This window comes from Erpetoichthys calabaricus, chromosome 2, assembly GCF_900747795.2.
Source record: "Erpetoichthys calabaricus chromosome 2, fErpCal1.3, whole genome shotgun sequence".
Taxonomy (NCBI): domain Eukaryota; kingdom Metazoa; phylum Chordata; class Cladistia; order Polypteriformes; family Polypteridae; genus Erpetoichthys; species Erpetoichthys calabaricus.
In genome coordinates, this window is record NC_041395.2 from 311631178 (window position 1) to 311652000 (window position 20823).

General features: G+C 36.5%; 1 protein-coding gene across 4 annotated transcripts in view; it reads right to left on the reverse strand.

Moving 5' to 3' along the window:
* Positions 1 to 20823, reverse strand: part of LOC114647259 (beta-TrCP) — a 268372-nt gene that overhangs the window by 147956 nt on the left and 99593 nt on the right. For all 4 annotated transcript variants that reach the window (XR_007934027.1, XM_028795911.2, XM_051922177.1 and 1 more), the window contains one exon: positions 20084 to 20161. Coding sequence is in view for 3 of the 4 variants with exons in the window: in XM_028795911.2 (XP_028651744.1) it covers positions 20084 to 20161 (78 nt within the window). In the remaining variant the exon portion in view is untranslated. The remainder of the gene's footprint in view (positions 1 to 20083; positions 20162 to 20823) is intronic.

A 20823-nucleotide genomic window follows, 5' to 3' on the forward strand; every position in this document is an offset into this window, starting at 1 on the left:
ATTTATGAACAAAACATTACAACAGAATACAACTCAGTCAAACATGTAAGATTAGCTTAATTTAATTTTGCAGCGAACTGAAACCTATCTTTGCAGTATTGTCGGCACTGGACTGCAGGCCAGTTCAAAATGAAATACACTCACATATGCAAAAAGGTTCACTTTAAGCCAGGCAATTTGGAGTTTAACTCAAAAAACCTGTTTGGTATGTTTAAACAAAAAAATCTGACAAAAACTTTCATAGACACTGCCCAAAATAGGATTCAAGCTCAACAAAATGAAAACTGTGCAGATTAAAATATAAGTCTGAATTAGCTTTGGTCACCCTAATTATGGCAGTTCATAAGAAATTTGATGATTTACTTTATTTAGTAGAAGTACACAACAAACAAGAATAGTTGTGTCAAATATGCAAAATATTAAAATGTGTGCTTCAATTGAAATGTTTAAAATCTAAATATTTTCAATTGTAATAGAAATTTGTCATTTCACACCCACATATAGGTGTCCATAGAGGGTTAGATCATTAGTAAAGGAACAAAAATCCAAAATAACATCAAATTTGCAATCACTGACCTTGAATTAGCCTAGAATGTTACACCACATACTCAAGTTTGGAATTTGTCAATTTTAACTTTCTGGGAGTGGCTTTTAGAGAACTAGGACCACAAGTATATATAAAATACATACATCATCAGCAACCTCGAAACAGCATAAAAAGCACACTCCACATGCATAAATTACCCATCTCAATTTTTTCAAAGCAGATGACTTGTGCATTAATGGAATTAAACTGCTTACGGTTAACAAGAGCAGCTTCATTCTTGCTAGGTGACCTTATTGCAGTATGTGTGCAGTCAATTGCCATTACTATGTTAGGAAAACCAAATACTGCTACAAATTGCCTTTTTTATGTTGATCTATACACCCACATCATACAGAAACTGAACATTGCACATCATCAGTCAGATTATGGCTTCCAGTACACCGGACATGATGGAACTGAAGCTTGGTCATGGTATTCCTAACCCTTTTGGCAAGTTTGCTCTGGTGTATGCCTGCTGCCAGAAAGTCAACCATTTTTAAAACTGGGATGGTATAGCCTGACTTTGGGAAGTCTGTCTTTCTAATCCAAGGTCCAACACTGCATATAGCTCAAAGAGAATGGTTCTTGGAAGCCTAAATCTGCTTATAAGTGAGTCATGAACATGGGGGGAAAAAAAATCCTGCCAGTTCCAAAAAGTTCATTCCCTTCATAAATGACCATGTGCATACTTTTCAAATAACACCCAACAAGCCATGTTATGCCAAACCATTAGGTTATGAACAGGCTATAGGACATATTTAGTTTTCTGTATGTAGGTAGTGAATCACACTTGTGATTCAAAACCTGTTTTACTTAATGCAATTATTGACAAGTGACTGCATTGGTTTCTGTAATAGAAATATGCAGCATTGGCCCTGTTAAAGGGCAACTAAAATTGAGTCTATGTCATATTCATCACTTTCAAGGCTGAATATGTTTGTCTCATCATCACACATAATAATGGCTCAGTGATATGAATTACTATGAGTGCGAGTAGTCACTTGGCTGGTTTGGCTGCATTTCCCTACTTGTTCAAGGGTGTCACCATTTCCTTCTTTCTCAGAAATGTTGCATACGGATGAGTCAGACTTGCTATAAATGAATACAAGTTCTCCAGTCACATTTTCTTTAATAAATCCTGACTTTTGTGTGGAAAGTTGCATATGCACATTTCGGGCTTCTTTTTCTGCGTATGTAAGTTTTATTAATTTGACCCCAGGTCTCTGTTAGATCCACATATGACTAGTCAGCTTGTCTGAGGCAGCACTGCAGTAGTGTGTGCAAGTAATGACAGGAGTCTAATGCCGTGAGAGATGAAGGAGCTTAAAAAGAGGTATGAAAAATTATCGTGACATGTTAGATGGTCTGTAATGGACCCAGCAAAGGAAAGAAGGAGGTCCTTGAAGTGGAAGACAATGAGCAGTATCTCATGGTGCCAACAGCAGGAGTTCCTCAGGGTTGTTTCTTAAAGGATCAATAAATGGTCTTTTCAAGGACTGCTATACAGCTGCTTGTGCCTGTGTGTGAATCCTTCCTCAGACAGTATTCAGTCAGTGTAGATGTACATTTCTTTGGTTTGTCTTTATATAATTTTTCATGTTCAACAAGATGTTTATGAACAAGACAATATTGAAGTCTAGTTAGACTTGCTTGTTTTTGCTCAGTGGGAACATTTTCTTCTCGATTCTGTGTTCTAAAAGGCATGTGCAATAAATATTTATTTCTTGTTCAATTCTTCTTATTTTACTATTGGGCACAGTACACATATTTTTAACCTATGAAACTGGGTTAACATAAGCACAAACTGGATTCAATGTGAAAACTATATGCACAAAGATTATACTGTGATGTATACTGTAACCATGACAATTTTTAATTATACTGTGGTATAAACATACTGTATGTCTATTCTACCCACCCCATTGAAACTCCATTACTTGAATGAACAGGGTACAATGATGTCCACCAGGCAAGAACACCACTTTACAAAGTACTGTGCAGCTGATGGTAAAAGAATTGTTTCGATAATGCTGCAAGCACCACCTACTGATCGCAGTGATGTGACCTTTGATGAACTGTGTATCACTATGAGGTGATCCACTGACCCTGGGACACAGATTACAGCATCTCCTGTCCTCTGTCATTACCACACAGTATTCCTAACAATTCTTCTTGGGTGTATTCTTTTTTAACTTTGTATTACTTTATTACAATAATGTCACAGGGTATATGACCAGGGGGGTATTTTTCGTACGTGGATTACTCGTTTAGCCAGATGTAATTGTTGACGATTTGGCATGATCCTGGATCTGTCGGTTTTTCGAAACTCTTGCTGGATGTGTTGTCATAGCAGCACATCCAAATCCTCAAACCTACTCGGAGAAGGTTTATTCTATGTAAACCAGGATTAGCTCACACACGTAATCAGTGTCCGTGCGCGGAATTCATTTAGTCATGACTTCGCCGTTCATGAATGAGTGACCAATTGATATCGGTACGCAAATTATAAGAAGAGAATTTCATATGGAGAGGGTTTTGCGCGATCGGCAAGATCCTTTATTGCTCCCGGAGGAAATTCTTTTCGAAAGATTCCACTTTAGCCGAGGGGGAATATTGTACCTCAAAAATTTATTAGGACCTTATAATCGAAGTCAAACTCAGCGAAGTCGAGCTCTCACAACCACACAGACAGTATGCATTGCTTTGAGGTTTTTTGCAAGCGCCACTTTTTTTATATACTGTAGGCGATGCGGAAAATCTATCTAAAAGTGCAGTTTTCCCAGGCAATTCGTAAAGTCTGTTTGGCTGTGAAATATTTCCTTCGGGTTTTCATAGTGTTTCCTGGACACCTGCGTGTGCAGACAATAAAAGAGGCGTTTCATGCCATTGCAGGTAGGTAAAACACAGGCAAAAACACCCACAGTTCCATAAAGAATCTCACAATCAGCCTAACATTCTCATTACCCAGGATTTCCAAATGTGATTGGGGCACATGGGACTGATCAGAGTGGAGTTTGATTTGGAAAATGTACCTCTCCTCCTTATGAATAATCGGACACAGTGTCTTCATCAAATATTTGACCTTTGTCAATATCTCGTTGGTCAGACACAGGTTCTAGGGATATGACATTCCCTGCAACTGACCCCCCCAAAAAAAGAGGACTATATGGAACATACCTATGGCACACATTGAGGACAAATATATGCAATGACCATCCTTTATCTGAAATGAAGTGACCACTGCATCCTGCCACTGGTTCTGAGGAGGAGCTTCCCCCTGGAATGCCCTCAGAAACAGGGCGATGGGCATTTTACTGGAGAGCCAACTCTGCAGGGGTTAGGTCTGGACCACGTGGACCTCCACCTGTTTGGCTTGTCTGCCTTCTTATTAGCTTTAAAATTAATGTTCTTTACATTATATATGATTCTTTATTTCAACAATTCTTTAAATAGTTATATACCAATTTTTACCAGTTTGAAGTATATCCTTGTACTTCACTTTAACCTGTTCCCGTGTTCTCCTTGTGCTCACGTTTGATCTGGAATTATGACATATTAAATAATTAATCTGACACATAGGAAATGAAACGCTGCTTTCAGTAAGTACAATGCACACGCGTTTAATATGTCGAACACTTTTTGCCAGCCATCTATTCTGGTTTGGGCTGATTTTGCAGTGTTACCCCTTGTGCATATTAAATCTTGAAATCCTTCGAGTAACTAACTACCTAAATAACACCCACACCTGCACACACACAGCTTGTGTGAAAAAAAATGCGCCCGTTCTTTCGTCATTTTGTTGCAGCCTATCAAAGACTTGCTGATCATGTTTTCTAGACTCAATATATATGGGCTTTTCACTCAGCACGGGCACACGCATTCATCTCGGATGATTATATCCAGCTAGACTAATCTACTACGCGGCTGCGTTTGAAAAAACGACTTATTCTGGATGAGTTTCACCGGCATTAACTCATCCAAGATCAGGCATCTGATCTCGGATGATTTAAGCAACGTACGGAAAATACCCCCCAGGTCTTAAAAGTTCTGAGATTATGAGGAGCTTGATCCGATTTTTAGAAGCTGATCTATCTTTTCAGTCATGTTCCTAGCAGGTCAGTGTAATTACTATAACCAGCTCAACTAGAGTTCTTAAAAAAATATTTTTCCACTTTAAAAAGGAACTGTGTAACAAATGTGACTTGCAAAACATTCCAAGCATAACCATGTTTCAGAATAACAGAACTGCTCCGTGGAACTGGCTGGCTCACTTGCAAATCTTGCTTTATTTTAATGTACTGGGATAGCCATGTACAGGTCTTGAAGGCAACCTGGGGAAAATGCTTAATGGACTGGATCGGTATATTGAAAGGAGTTTTGTTGTTTGGGGGCAGACAATGCACAAAAATAATGGTTTTTGGTAAAAGATTGTCACAGCATTATAATACATACTCTAATGCACACAAATTATACTGATTGCTGATGGCAAAAAAGATGCATGCCAAGCTGTTCCCTCCAGTGCTGGATTTATTCACTTAAGCAGGTATTCTACATTTTCCCCTTAAGGTATAGCACACTTCTATAGCTTAAACCATAAAATCAACAAAACAATTTTTTCAAATGCTTTTTGAAGAAAGCTACACTGATAAGCACTCAATTTCATATATGTGAACAGTTCAATTAAACAATTAAGAGAAAAAATGAAAGTGTATTAATATAGCCCATTTACAAAATCTATACTATTTTCAATGCTCACTTTGTTGAAATGTGAATATTAAATGAATACTCTACCCAAAAATGCTTTCTCCTTTTTAATATTTTACTAATACCATGTAGTTCATAGTGTTGACCGAGAAAAAAATGTAATCATGGTTTCATGAGCTGAAAGTACATGACAAAGATTTAAACTGAACGGGGCCCAACAGTGACCAACACTGGACAACAGCAAACAGTGTGAAAAACATCATTAGAATGTTATATAATCCATATATCCTTTAAACTTTGTTATGTTAAAAATGTGAAAAATGCATGTTTTCTTGCTATAATATTGCTAACCAGTAAGCCCGCGATTCGCCAGCGAATCTGAAATCCAAGAATGGCAATCATTTTCTGTTCCGTCTGATATCTGGATGGATGACATATCATGGAGGGTGGATGCGTCTGGGGAAATGTCATTTAACTACATAAGCATATCTGTAGTAAAGCGGTCTCGTTTTGTGGAGACGTGATTCCGTTGTCTTTGCTGACACCGACTGCTGGCAGAGTGGAGCACAGCAAGTTCAGTTTACAGGTTGTGGTGTTCGTGTGCCAGCCACTGAGTCTGGGAAGCCGCTGGGTTAGAGTCTGTGATCGTCTTGTGATCTATATTACTGTCACAGTGGATTAGAGCAAGTGTAGCTCACAGGTTGTGCTGCTTGGGCGGGACGCCGCTGCGTTTGACTCTGGACTCTGGGGCAGGCGCCAAACTGAATGACCGCTATGTGATCAACATCACTGGCACAGTGGATTAGAGCAAGTCTAGTTTACAGGTGGCGGGCTCGTTGCAGTGCGCATGACATCCGGTGTACAACCTTCTCGTTTCTATGTCGGTAGCTATGGGCGGGCTCGTTGCAGTGCGCATGTGTAGTGTGGACCTCTGGGGTTTCCGTACTGTAATACAACCTTCGAATCCTCTCGTTTATTTTTTTGCTCTGTGGCGGGCTCGTTGCAATTAGTCAGTGCGCGTGCGGGCTCGTGTGCTCTGTGGCGGGCTCATTTTTATTTTGTTGCTCTGTGGTGGGGTTTTATTTTTTCGCTCTGTGGCGGGCTCATTGCAGTGCGCGTGCGCATCGCGCTGTTGTTTTGCTCTGTGGTGGGCTCGTCCATATTGTGCGTCAGTGCGCGTGCGCCTCGATGCGCCCTCGCACTTACGTTTAATACGGAGCGCTCGTGTATTGTTTCTTTCCATCTGGTGGCGTTTCTGTGTTTTCTGTGGCTGGACTGTTAATAATGTATTACAGTAATACTGTAATGTGATTCCAATATGCTGTGTAGTGTGGACCTTTGGGGATTCCATACTGTAATACTGTAATGTGATTCCAATATGCTGTGTAGTGTGGACCTCTGGGGTTTCCGTACTGTAATACAACCTTCGAATCCTCTCGTTTATTTTTTTGCTCTGTGGCGGGCTCGTTGCAATGCGTCAGTACGCATGCGGGCTCGTGTGCTCTGGGGCAGGCTCGTTGTTATTTTCTCGCTCTGTGGCGGGCTCATTGCAGTGCGGCAGTGCGTGTGCGCCTCGATGCGCCCTGCGCTATTGTTTTGCTCTGTGGCGGGCTCGTCCATATTGTGCGTCAGTGTGCGTGCACCTCAATGCGCCCTGCGTCCATATCCGGTTTACAACCTTCGGTTAGTAAGATGGATATTTCTGGAATACAAGATAAAGAGGAAAGATGCTTTACCAAAGAATGAGGGGGAGATATGGATCTTCAGTTCAAAACCACAGTATTTTGGGAAAGAGTCTTTCTTGTTTATTTTGTATGGTGAAATATTAATACTATTTAAGCAAAAAAGACATGCATTATTGGGTACCAAAAACACAAAAACTGGGTTTGGTTCAATCATAACACAGGTCTACAAAAAAAATTATTTTTCAGGTGCCAAGGTTTTTTGAATGGATTTATGGTATTTTGGGGGTGCTGAATTCAAAAATCCCATTACTTTTGCTGAATTGGTTCTAGTTTTTGAGATAATGGACATCAATGAAAATAATGCATTTTCCCAATGCGACGTGTGAGTGATAACAAATGCAATAGCTTTTGGTCTGTCTTTTGACTCTTTAACAGTGTCTTAAGTAATGAAATATCCCATATAATTATTTTGTATTTCAATTTGTAGGCCTACAATGCTAGAAAAGCGACTTTTTGAAGCCAAAATTCAACTGTGAATTTTTTTTTGTTCTTTATTTCGCCTTATACAATTTCTTGTATTAGGAATTTGTTAGTTTTCGCATACCCCTTGGGGTCAGAGCGCAGGGTCAGCCATTGTACAGCGCCCCTGGAATAATTACAGGTTAAGGGTCTTGCTCAAGGGCCCAGCAGAGTAGGATCTCTTTTGGCAGTGACGGGGATTCAAACCGGCAACCTTCTGGATACCAGCACAGATCCTTAGCCTCAGAGCCACCACTCCGCCCCTAAATTTGCAGAGGAAAGAAGTCGGCTACAGTACAAGTTTGTCAACCTAGTCTTGGTTTATACCCAAAAAGTTCTGTCTTAATAAGTATATAAATACATGTAAAAATTATGACTTCATCAAGAAGAGCCTTCATCAACAATCCTGATGTATTCTGCTACATCTGTGGGGAGTACATGGTTGAAAAACAAAGAAGAAATATCACAGACTTTGTGCATCGAGTATACCTGGCTTATTTTGGAGTTCAGCTTGGAGACCAGGATAAGTCTTGGGCTCCACATATGGTTTGCAAAACATGTGTGGAGCACCTACGACAGTGGACAAAAAGTGAAAGAAACAGTTTAAACTTTGGTGTGCCAACAGTATGGAGAGAACCGAAAAACCACCATGACGACTGTTATTTTTGTGTTGTAAAGATTAAAGGCTTTAATTGTTACAAGAAAGCTTGGTGGGATTATCTTGATTTGGAATCAGCAAGACGACCTATTCCACATGGCGATGATGATCCTATACCAGTGTTTACCAGACTACCAAACCAGCCACTGTCAGACTCTGAAAAGAGGCAGGGATTGGAGTGTATGGCAGGTAGTAGCAGTGGAAGTGAATTTGAGGGAAGCTCTTCAACACCTCAACCATTAAGCCAAAAAGAACTCAATGACCTGATTCGAGACTTACGTCTGTCCAAGCAAGCATCTGAACTTTTAGCGTCCAGACTTAAATAACAAAATCTTATAAAAGCGGAAGTTAAAATTACAGCCTATCGGACAAGAGAAAAGAATGCTTATCCCATATTTCAACCAAGAGGAAGAACTTGTATACTGTAATGATATCCCAGGAATTGTACTTCAAATGGGACTAACAGAATATCGACCAGAAGACTGGCGGCTTTTTATAGACAGCTCCATTAGAAGCTTGAAATGTGTTCTATTGCACAATGGTAACCGTTATGCGTCTCTTCCCATTGCCCACTCAACAAAACTTAAAGAAGAATATGAAAATGTAAAAATTGTATTACAGAAAATCCGTTATCATGAACATCAGTGGTTGATTTGTGTTGATCTGAAGATAGTGAACTTCTTGCTTGGACAGCAATCTGGATACACAAAATATCTCCATAGCCATTTAAACAGATTTCCAGATAACCCTGGAGACTTCAGTGAGGAACAAGGCGAGAGGTTCCACCAGGATATGAAGGTGATGGAGGAGAGATATCAAGGCAGATGGGACATACTGATAGCAGACTACTGTTGGAGTCTCCAACGTGATTGTCCTGATGACACACATAAAAGGAAATCGCATAAAGAGTGTTTTTTGAAGCATTGACATTAATAACAATTAATAACTAATTAATATTGTATTAATTAATCAAATCATACATAACTTTTTTCCTGTCACTGTTGGATATTTTTAATTTCTTTTTTGTATTACTGTTAGACTGTTACTAGTTGTAACTAAAATAAAAATATTCTTGCAATTCTGAATGCTTTTCAAACGTGTTACGTTAATTAATTAACTATTAAATATCTCAGAAACTAGAGCCAATCTGGCAAAACCAAAGTCATATTCTTAATCAGCACCATAAACTCAATATAAAACCGTTCAGACATCGTTGGCACCAAAATCACTGTATACCAGTGAATCTTTGTGAAGTACTTTCTCCACTAAAAAATTAGAAAAAAAACGTTTTCAGGACCACCACTACAAAGTGCATGAAGTAAGTAGCATATAAAAAAATATTTTTGGATATAGTATTTCCTTAAACCATGCAATAGATGCATAATAATGGATTAACCCAAAACTGACAATTGACAGAAATTATACACAATTTTACTAAGCACGTTTTTCCAGGTTCACCTAAAAACAAGCTTATGAATACAAATCCTATGGTAACCCTACAAATGCTAATGCTAAATAAAAAATACACAAACAAAACTAATATAACACTTGACAACTTGATCTTTTTTATACACTTTTCAAAAACCCCACTCCCACTCCGCTGGGATGAAAGTTTCAATTACCTTAATATGTATGAACAAGTGAGACCTAGTATATTATTGGGATTATTCACTTAGGAATTTCTCAAGTAGCAAGACAAAAAGAGGCCATGTAAGTCTTTTCAGTCCACAAGCTCATTCAAATGTCCCAGGATTCCTATTTATTGTATGTGTTAATGATTTTTTGATATTTGCTATTTTAAACTGCTTATTTAAAGAAGACACAAGCAGCTATTTATAACATACTGCTTATTTCTCAAAGGTGCAGGAGTAGTTAGAGTGAAAGCTATGCTAAATTTGAGAAAATTTATGGTAGGTTAAACACGTATGAAATTGATGCTGAAATCTGCCTGAAAAATCATTTAGAACATTTTGGACACAGTCATCATGCCTACTCCACAAATGAAACAATTCTGTTTATCAAAAGTAGGGGTGCCCACAAAGATAAAAGAAAAAAGTCAAAAAGCAGATCAGAAATGATCAGAGGCAGCAAGCTAATTCAGGATTTTTTTCTCTCAGATGTTCAAATTTGCATCTCAATACTTTTCAACTGCACAGCATGATCCTGTATGTCTGGTATCAGATTTCAACTTAACATGTCACCTGCAAAACACAAAAAAAGAAGGGAAAAAAAACAAAACAGGTAGCAAGCTGCTGAAAAGCTGACAGCTGCCATTTGCTAAAACTCTATCAAAGTATCTCAACATGATAAGGAAGTAAGACTCCTAATGAGGTTGACATCAACATTGTAGGGGAGATGCCCTTTCAATAAAGGTTTAAATGCGTTAAAAAGCAGTGACGAACAGCAGATGGCCTTTAAGTTGTACAATGAGGACAGAGAAGGCTAAGATATTAAGTTAAAGGTCTGTTATACCCTTTGGCCTCTCTGAAATGCTTTTAAAACCACCAGGGTTCTGGTAGCTTTATAACAAAAATAAAAGCTCAAAAAGGGATAATTCCTTGAGCTAAAGAAAAGAAGCTCACTTGTGTCAGCTATGAATTAAAACTCTGCCCCCCGATCAACTCCCCAAAAAAAAGAAACTAAAAAAATCATTATAAGGCTAAGGAATGAATTGACATTCTTTCTTTGGGGACTAAAAAGTGGAAAAAATATACCATAAAATTTGGTTCATTTCTTGATGCATCATTTAGATGATACATTTCTTTACAAATTAAAACTCCAACCTCAACACAATTAGAAACAGACTTTCAAGCTTTATTTCATTGCTATGTGCTTAATAGGTAGAGATACATTAAATCAATATTTACATTTTATATTAATAGCATCTTTTAACAAAGCAGGTGCCTAATACGCAATTTATATTCAAGATCTTGAAAAAATACATTTTCTATTTTTACTCTTCTTAATAGCATACAATTTTTAGTTGAAAAATATAATTTATGTAGAAATGAAAATGTTATTGCATCTGTTAAACAATACAGGGTAAGTGTATACTCTCTATAAACAATCATTATGATATAACCATATAAATTCCTAATATAAAAGACGCAGCTCCTACTGTTAGACATTAAAAAGAAACTAAGTCACTGGGTAATTGTCCTGCATATTTCAGTGATTTACTCTTATTATGACCAATGAATACAGTTCAGTGACCTGCTTTATTTTCAGGGAACCAAGCATTATCAGTTATAGACCATTTTTAGATATCAATGAACATCAAGGACATCAAAGTATACCACTTTAGCCAGTTATGTTGTACAGTGTGAAAGGATATTAACCTATGTGCAACCCAAGCAGCACTGAAAATCCTATTGTATGGTGGCAAATACTTTGGCTAGCAAATTTATAGTCATGTAACCTAGTCTTAATTAAAACCTGCAGTGTGCCTTGGAAAAGAGCAAGGTGCCAAACAATGCACACAAACCATTTCGGGAAACACAAGTAGGATTATAATTAGGTTCTGGACTTGTGTTGCTAATTTGCTTTGTGATACTGACCTCAGCCTCCTATAACAATAAACATGAATATCTCCATTAATTGCAAAGAAAAAAAAGAAGTGTTCTGAAATGGTGTTCACAATGATTAAAAAAAAAAAAACTGATTAAGTAAGATTTAAATTAATGAACAAGCACTGACTGTTTGGAACCTTAAGTTATAAAAAAATTTTCAAAACTAAAAAATAAATTACAAATAATTAGATAGACAAATGAAAATATACAATTATCTAGACAAATGAAAGTCAAATTATTTAGACAAATGAAAATATAACAATTTGTGCTTTTTGCTAAACAACCAGGATACTGTAAATTTAATTAAACTAAAATGGACTGAAATCTTTTCAGTAATATCCTAGCAATCAACAGCACAAATTGACATATCACAGTAAAGCACTGCTAAACTATTAAGCCACATACACAAAGGTGTAACCAACTCCTGGCTATTTTTTCTTTACAAGTATTATACGGAATTCATTCTCAAGAACCCTATATTATAAAAAAAGACTATGTGAATAAACATTAGGCTTACAAAGGTGTTTAATTAGTTTAGAAAAATGTAATATGCAGTATTCATGAGTGCTACTAACACCCAAGATGGATGCTACATGCAATACCCAAATCCTAAAAAACAGGAGGAATATTAGCATACACAAGAGCCAGGAAATGTAATTTGTAATGCTAGGTTCATGTGCTTTGGGGAAACAGGTGCTTCCCAGTGGGAAATTTAACATGAGTGCCCTTACAAGTAGTAGGGCCCAGTGGGACAATTTAGAGAGAAGTTTGTTACCTGAATTCACTAAGCTGACTTCACTGATGCAAAGCTAACCTTGGCTCATTAAATAAAGAAAATAATAATCAGCTCTGCCAAAAATGGTATTTGGTGGCCAAATTTTTTGGAGTGATATCATACATACTTAATATGTTCCCTTTATTTTATTGTTTACAAGCACAAAATACATCTATCTTTAATTACTTTTGCGTGGATTGCCCAGTAAATTAACAACCACCTCAGTTTTCCCCCAAAGTGAAAAGCTGTGATATCTATCTATCTATCTATCACAAATAATTGCAAAAATTCCCACAGAATACGAATGCAACAGGAGACTAGAGTTAGGATACTCAATTACAGTTCTGGAGGTCCACAGTGGATGCAAATTTTCATTTCAACCAGTTTCATAATTACAAGTGAGGCCTAAGAGATAATGAAACTTGGTATTTAATTATTAATTAATTTTATTGTTAGTGCTTTCATTCGTCCAAAACAAATATTGAACATTTTTTGTGAACTTTATCCATATGTTTTGTGCCCTTCCCTTTCTCTCATTTATTTCAAAAAATTTTATTACCAGATATACTTCATGATGCATGTACACAAGTATAAATGGAAACATGTTAGCTGAAGAGCTGGCTGTTGCTTTGTCATTTGAATCTCATTATTAACTGATGGCTGCTTAAGAAAACAGGCAACAACTAAAGTCTAAATATAGTAGTTCAAAAGTAAATTGACAATTAAGGGTACTGAATTGTAACAAGCAAGTTAACTTGCCCAAAAATATTGCTTTATTAGTAATTAAATAGTTTCTAATGAATAAAGCTCCTACTGGCACTGCAGAGCTCCAAGACTGTAACTGAGTACCCTTGGACAACAGTATGTCTTATACATTAAACATGCTGGCATTAGCTACTCACAGTCATGTGTTGAATAGAGAAGATATGGGCAGGTGTAAAGTCCTGAGTGACTTTGATAAGGGCTGATTCGTAATGGCCAACCGACTAGGTCAGAGCATTTCATAAATGACCAGGCTTGTTTGGAGCACCCGGTCAACCTGGTGAGTACCTACTGACTGTGATGCAAGGAGAGAAAAACCACAAATCACTCATAGGGTGGTGGCTAGCCAATACACATCGATGCAAGAGGTCAAGGAAGGCTATCCCATGTCGTACAAATCAACAGAAGGGTTGTTCCATTCATCCATCCATTTTCCAACCCGCTGAATCCGAACACAGGGTCACGGGGGTCTGCTGGAGCCAATCCCAGCCAACACAGGACACGGACCAATCCTGGGCAGGGTGCCAACCCACCACAGACAGAAGGGTTGTTGTGGTACAAATTGCACATAAGTTTAAAAATGGTTACTGGACTAATTCCTCACAACACACAGCACAACGAACCCTGCTACATATGGGACTGCTAAGCCACAGATCAGAGTGTTTGTGCTAACCCCACCTACTGTCAAAAACACCTACAACAGGCATAAAAGTGTTGCAACTAGACCTTGGATCAATGGAAGAAGGTCACCTGGTCTGATAAATTTATTTTTCTATTGCATCACATGGATGACCAGGTACATGTGTGGCATTTACCAAAGAAATTCTGACTTCACACTTCAAATGGAATGCAGCAGAAGATAAATTAAGCCTCAATGCAGAGATTTATCTTTCTGCTTGTCTCTCAGATATCTGCTAGACCTGAAATAGTGTCAGCTGCTTATTTGTCTTTAAGATATGGATTGTTACAAAAAATACTTTGCTGAATCATTAGTTTTGACTTGAATGAAGATAACAAGGCACAGCATGCCTAAAATCACAACACCTACATAAAATCCACCACACAACACATCATATTAGTGAAGTCTGTGCTGGTAGTAGCAACTGCTGACCGTATCACACAAATACATTTATAACAGAAAACAAAAGAGTTTAATTGGTCATTTCTGACTTTGACTTTCAGCTTCTTTCAGATGCTCTGTTTTAAAGATTAATTATCTCTGCTAAGATGCTTATCCTCTAAATATAACAGCACACAATGTTTCAGAATGAAGCATTTGTCAAGTATTACCTGGATTTGCAATTTTTATACTTTTTTGCATAAATGCTATTAATTTCTCTATCATAAATTTGGAAATTAATTTTCTAACTACACAATTTAATTCCAAAGAATGACACAATATGGAAAATGATAATAAAAATCAAAAGCTGGGCCTGTTATAGTGTTTTCTCTAAATCAACTTTCTGTTTATAAATACTGTACCTGTTTACTCTAAAACGGATTCTTGCAATAAGTTCCAAAAAATTCAGAACTGAGTTCGGAAAAAAAAAATTTGAAATTCAAGTTAAGATTATACTATGCAAAAATGTGATGGTTCTTTTCGTCCCCACCACAGAGAACACAATGCCTTTTACTTCCACAAACAATGTGAAAGTTTGGCCTTCCAGATCACAGCATATGTTTCCACTGTGCTTCAATCTGTTTCTGATAATCTCAAGTCCGGAGACATTGTGGCATTTCTGGATGTTGCTGAAACATGGCTTTTGTTAAGTTAAATCTAAACTTGCATTTCTGGATGCCATAACAAACAATGTTTACTTACAAAAGTTTTCTGCAAGTATTACAAAGCTCTTATGGTTATACCAATCATAGGATGTATGTCAGTTTTTAATGCAATATCTCTTAATCAAAATAACAGCCTTTCATCGATGCTCCATTTTTATGCAAAATCTTGATAACATCACATTTTCAAGATGTTTCTTAAACATTCCATACAGTTTGAAGTCTTACATTGCCCTTGTCCCAACTTTTTAATAAAGTCGCAAGCACCAAATTCAGAAGGAGCTTGTATTTACAAAAACAAAGTTGCCATGAGAAAAGAAAAACACTAAATTCTTGAATAATTTGCTGTTTCTATTTAACACAAGTCAGCTGTCTCTTTTGTTTCCATTTTATACACAGTACTATTCCAACTTTTTTTGGAATTGAGGTTTATAATACTCTATAAACAGAAATTATCCTAGCAAAATGCCAATGCTCTATTTAGCAATTGTCAAATTATAAAAAAACATAAAGCTAATTTAATCACATTGAAATTCTCACTTTTTCTGTCTGCAGCATAATAAAGTGAAGCACCTGAAAAAGAAGCACTGAAGTTTATTGAAATGTGAAGTAACTGCAGAAATCTACAATGCAAGAATCATAACTCAAATAAATGCAAGCCACCTGATTACACACTATGATACTAGTAATATATTAATAAATAAGATACCCTTTTGTTAGCTGTTTAATCTAATTTTAATATAGGCTTCCATGCCCAGGATTTAGCAGCAATAAATCTAGACAGAAGAAGTTAGCGAGACTTCCCACAAATGTTTAGTTTTTTCAGTATAGTCATGAGAGGACATGTAGGTGATGGGTGTAACAGAACAAGATGCAGAGGACAGAAATATATGGAAAAAGATGATCCACTGTGGCAACCCCTAACGGGAGTAGCTGAAAGAAGAAGAAGTAGTATAGTCATGCCCAAATTTATATCCAATCAAACTGAGACAATTCTCACTTACAACTGAGAACCATAGGGAAAGAATAGGACAACAAAAGTCTAGAAAATGCCAAAACCAGTCGTAGTAATAAATCATTATTATTTTGCAGGGTGTCATATGTTTTCTGACTCTTGAACGGCCATTTAAGTTTTGTTTTGATCTGTAATGTTCCATGTGTGTTTATTCTTTTGCATTCAGCCCACACCACCTTCCTTACAACAGCGTTTCCAAACATTTAGGATCCCACAAAACCATTTTTACATATTTTTTTGATGACCCACTAGCAGCAATTGCAAGCAACCCTTTGGTATAAATGACTGCAATCAAGGGTCCCCCTTGGTGAAACAAAAATCACTTCACAAAGGGGAAACATCGCGGCGGCACCTCCTTTCACTTAGGCGATCAAATCACAAACCAATGACAGTCACTTGTGAACCACCAGCACCAACCAGGGGCGTGACTCGATGACTAAGAAACACTGGCTTAAGCAACCCATTATGACCTACTTGCAAACCAACAATTGCAAGCCATGATCCACTGGTGGAGCAAACCACTGGTTGACACACTGCCTTACACGTATCCAGACAGTGGATGGCAAGACTCAAAGATTGGGTTGCAAAAATTTCAAAATGGGCAGTTGCCTTCTTTTAATAACATTCCTTAACAATTATAAAAGAAAATAATACCTTTAAAAGTGTAATAAATTTTTTTATTATTCTTTCATTAATAATAAAACACTCAATGACATTAACATGAATGAACCCCCAAACAACAAATAATGAAGTTTTTACTCACATAGTATGCACAAAATATTCTCAAATACTGAAAATCTTATTAGCATTAAAAAAAATGTTTCTACAAAAACAAAAAAAAATGCAAAATGTGCTTGAAAAAACTAAACTTTTTTCATTCTAAACAATAAAACAGGAATCAGTAAGGTATTTAACTTTAACGATATGTATGACTTTAATTTGTCTTGATACTTGCTGTTATATCAAGGCATGTTTAAATGGTTTCCTGTGGTGACAATTTTACATTATTTTCAAAAAAAAGAAAATGTTACGAGACAACCAACAAAATTTTAAATGGTGTCACAAAAAATTTATTTTTTAATGCTTCTTTTATGAATATTTAGACAGTATATATGGTGTATAAATTGATATATTGCAAAGTTGACAGACCCACTCATTCACTTACTTATCAACAAAAACACTTTCACATTTAGCTAAAAAGCTGAAATTTAGCAAGATGGTAAAAGGGTCATTTAAAAAGTTTCAGCACTTTTATATTTTCGTTGGAAATGATGCACGCGTGAGTAGTAATTGGTCGTGTCGGAGAGTGTCATGTGACTAGTTCTATCTGGCAAGCCGGTTGCCCTTGGAGTTTAGTATAAGAATTGTCACCCTGTGGTGAAGATGGCTGCGAAACATATAAATTGCACCAAAGAGGAACAGCATTCTGTCATACTTATTGTGGGCAGAAGGTGTGCCAGGAGCTCAAATTCATCTCTGCATGTATGCTCAGTATGGGGATAAAGTTCTCTCTCATAGAGTCATCTATGAGTGGACTGAACTGCTTGAAAATGGCCGTACTAGTGTGACAGATGCAGAGCACTCAGGGCATCTATCAACAACCATGAGGAATGAAGAAAACCCTGATGTGAAACCAGCGGTGCATCAGTGGCTACGTGATCAACTAAAAACATTTTTTGCTGATGGCATTAAAAAGTTGGTACGACGCTGGGAAAATTGAATCACAAAGGAAGGTGACTATGTAGAAAAATGATGTAATTTGTTTTTGAAATTCTTAATAAAGAGTTAAAAAAAATGCAGAAACTTTTTGAACGTTCCTCGTACATCTAGGGCAGTACAAATACACCAAGTAAGGACATTTCGATATATCAATTTATACTGGTGTAAACCTCTCCACAAAAGAAAAACTAAATAGCCCAAAATCACAAAGATTACTCAACAGATTGGATTGAAATTTAGTGATGATGTTGGAAAAAGAAAATTAGCTGACACTATTCTTTTGGTGTTTATAGTAGTCATTAATAATGCTATAGCAAATGGGACATTCTAATGTACCAGGAGAAATGGGGCATACTCGGTAATGCAAATAAAGGCCACCTGCAGAAGCAAAGTGAAAGTAGCAAAATTCAGGGAAGTTCAAGGAAGACAATTTTAGCAAGCATGCTATACAGCTCAAAGCAGAAATACTGACATAACAGAATCAATAAAAGTGGCATGTCATCAAAGGTAGCAACTGCTTAATTTTTTTTCCTCAACCACTTTACAAAAACAACTTCATTGTCTTGCTGGATTGCAGTGTTTATCTTAGTATATGTCTTTTCATTTTACCTTGCATTGTTTAGATATGCTGCACAAAAAAAAAAAAAAAAAGATATTCCCCCCAATTCCCCGTTCCATTTATTTTAATCCGGACATTTTTTTTTTTGAAAGATATGTTGACAAAACTAATGTCTGCAGCACTGCCTTAAAGAGCTACCTTTCTTTCTTTCTCATCTCAACCCCCCCAAAAAACTTCCAAAACTAAAATACCTGTTTTTAGTATATTTTGCTATTTCAAACTTGCATGTGAAATGTAAAGTATTCAAAAGGAAACTCTGCTATTTTGCTTATCATTATATATTGTGATGCTATACTGTATTTGACATAAACTATGCAGTGAGATTTGGAAACCAGATGGTGACAGGGTGAAGTACTTAACTATATATGCAGTTCATCTTGCTGTGTCCACCATAAGAAAAAAATACAGCTGCTGATTACACTTTTTTTTTATTTTTTAAATAGTGCATAGCCTTGCATTTTTGAAAAAACCAACAATGCTTTCCATCTACATACAGTCATTAAGTTTACAATACCAATTAATGATAAGTACTTTTTAAAATAAAAGAAAAAGAAACAAAGAATATAAAAATGACAAAAACTAAAAACACTACAAATTAACTGATGCAGCCAAACCACAATTTAACAAAATGAAGCATGATTTTTTTCTATACCTGATGAAGATGCTGTTTTTCAGAATGTGATAAAAAGAGAACAGGATGGTGCTCTTGAAAAAGTAAAAGTAATCAATAATTGTTTTTATTTTTGGTAGACATTAACTCAGATCCACTGTATACTGAAGCAGTGCTAATTTTTGCCATTGATGCTAATGAAGTCTAAAGATCTGTAGCAGGTTTTAGATTTGATAATGTTATAAAGGTGATTTAAAGTTCATTTATTCAAATACCCTAATTTGGTGATGTCCTTTAATTTGGATCTCTTTCACACCAGGAACACCAAGAACTGTTATGGAACATGTCTAATAGTAAGCAACTCATGGGAACTAATAATATTAGCCATTGGATTAAAAAAATGTAAATATTGTACATAGAAAAGTACTTAGCCAGTTTCACAGTACTTCTGATACATCTAATTAACCAACAGCAGTATAACTGAGGCCCCTTCATTTAAAAAAATGTCTTGTGCGAAGCCAGGTAGCACAGACAGAATGTTCATAAAATAAGAAGTTAAGAGTATATATAGTCTTAAAATAATATCAGGTTTTTTACTGTTTTTTTAAGTCTAAGTTGTACCAATCAGTACTTCAGTCAGTGTTAGTTCACTGAACAAATTATGAACAAATTGAAAAAATGTAACACTATGGAACTAATAATATTCCAACCAAATAATATAATTAATATTCCAACCAAAACAGGGGTGGTGTGGCAAAACTTAACCAGACTTATCCAAATTAAAAGTTGGTTTGAGAGACACACAGTAAAACTATATATTTTGAAAGTGCATAATATAACTGGAAATAGTAAATCCACAATTTAATATTTAAAACTTGTACAGCTATTAAGAATCAGTGATCTCTGCATTAGTTCCCCATAATTTCTTCATTATCTGCAAAACATCACAAAAACTAGAACCAAATAAGCAAGTCTTTAGTTAAAATGAAATAACAATTTAAAAAATTATTTAAGAATGTTAGAATGAAACAAATACGACAAGAATGATGTATTTATGAATGGACACATTATCGAACAAACCTGTCTGAAGACATTTTTGTCTGCAATAATCTTTCTAGGAGGCTCCACATTGTGACAATCATCTCTTTCAGCAGAAGTCTGTAAAAAGAAAAAATAAACATTATCCCAAAGTTCTGTTTGCATATTTATTGTTAAGTTGTATATTTGTGATATTATACTAGCCATCTTTAGCTGAACCATCTATCTTCAACATTTTCTTCATTTTGGTCAGGAAAGTCCAGTGACATACAGTATGTGCAATACTGAGAAACCATAATCATTGAAATAGGATAGGTCACCAAAAGACACAATTAAATGCAAGTATGCACTCACACAACGGCACCTTGGGGTTATTTATCAGTAAAACTAAAAATGCCTTTGTAACATATTAAAAGATTTTCAAGATTTAAGATTCTGCCACATATACACACACTCAAGAGTATATAGTGAGCAGCTTGTATTATGCAATTAAATTAAAAAGTCAGTCACTTTCTAACCCACTTAGTCCTGAACAGTGTCACGGGGGTGCCAGAGCCTATCCCAGCTAGCACTGGGTGCAAGGCAAGAGCAAACCCTGGGCAGGGCACCAGTCCATGACAGGGCAAACACAACACACACACACAAAATCACACACTAGGTCCAAATTAAGATTGCCAGTTCACTTAACCTGCATGTCTTTGGAGTGTGGGACGAAACTTGAGCACCCAGAGGAAACCCACACTAACGGGGAGAACATGCAAGCTCCATGCAGGAAGGACCCT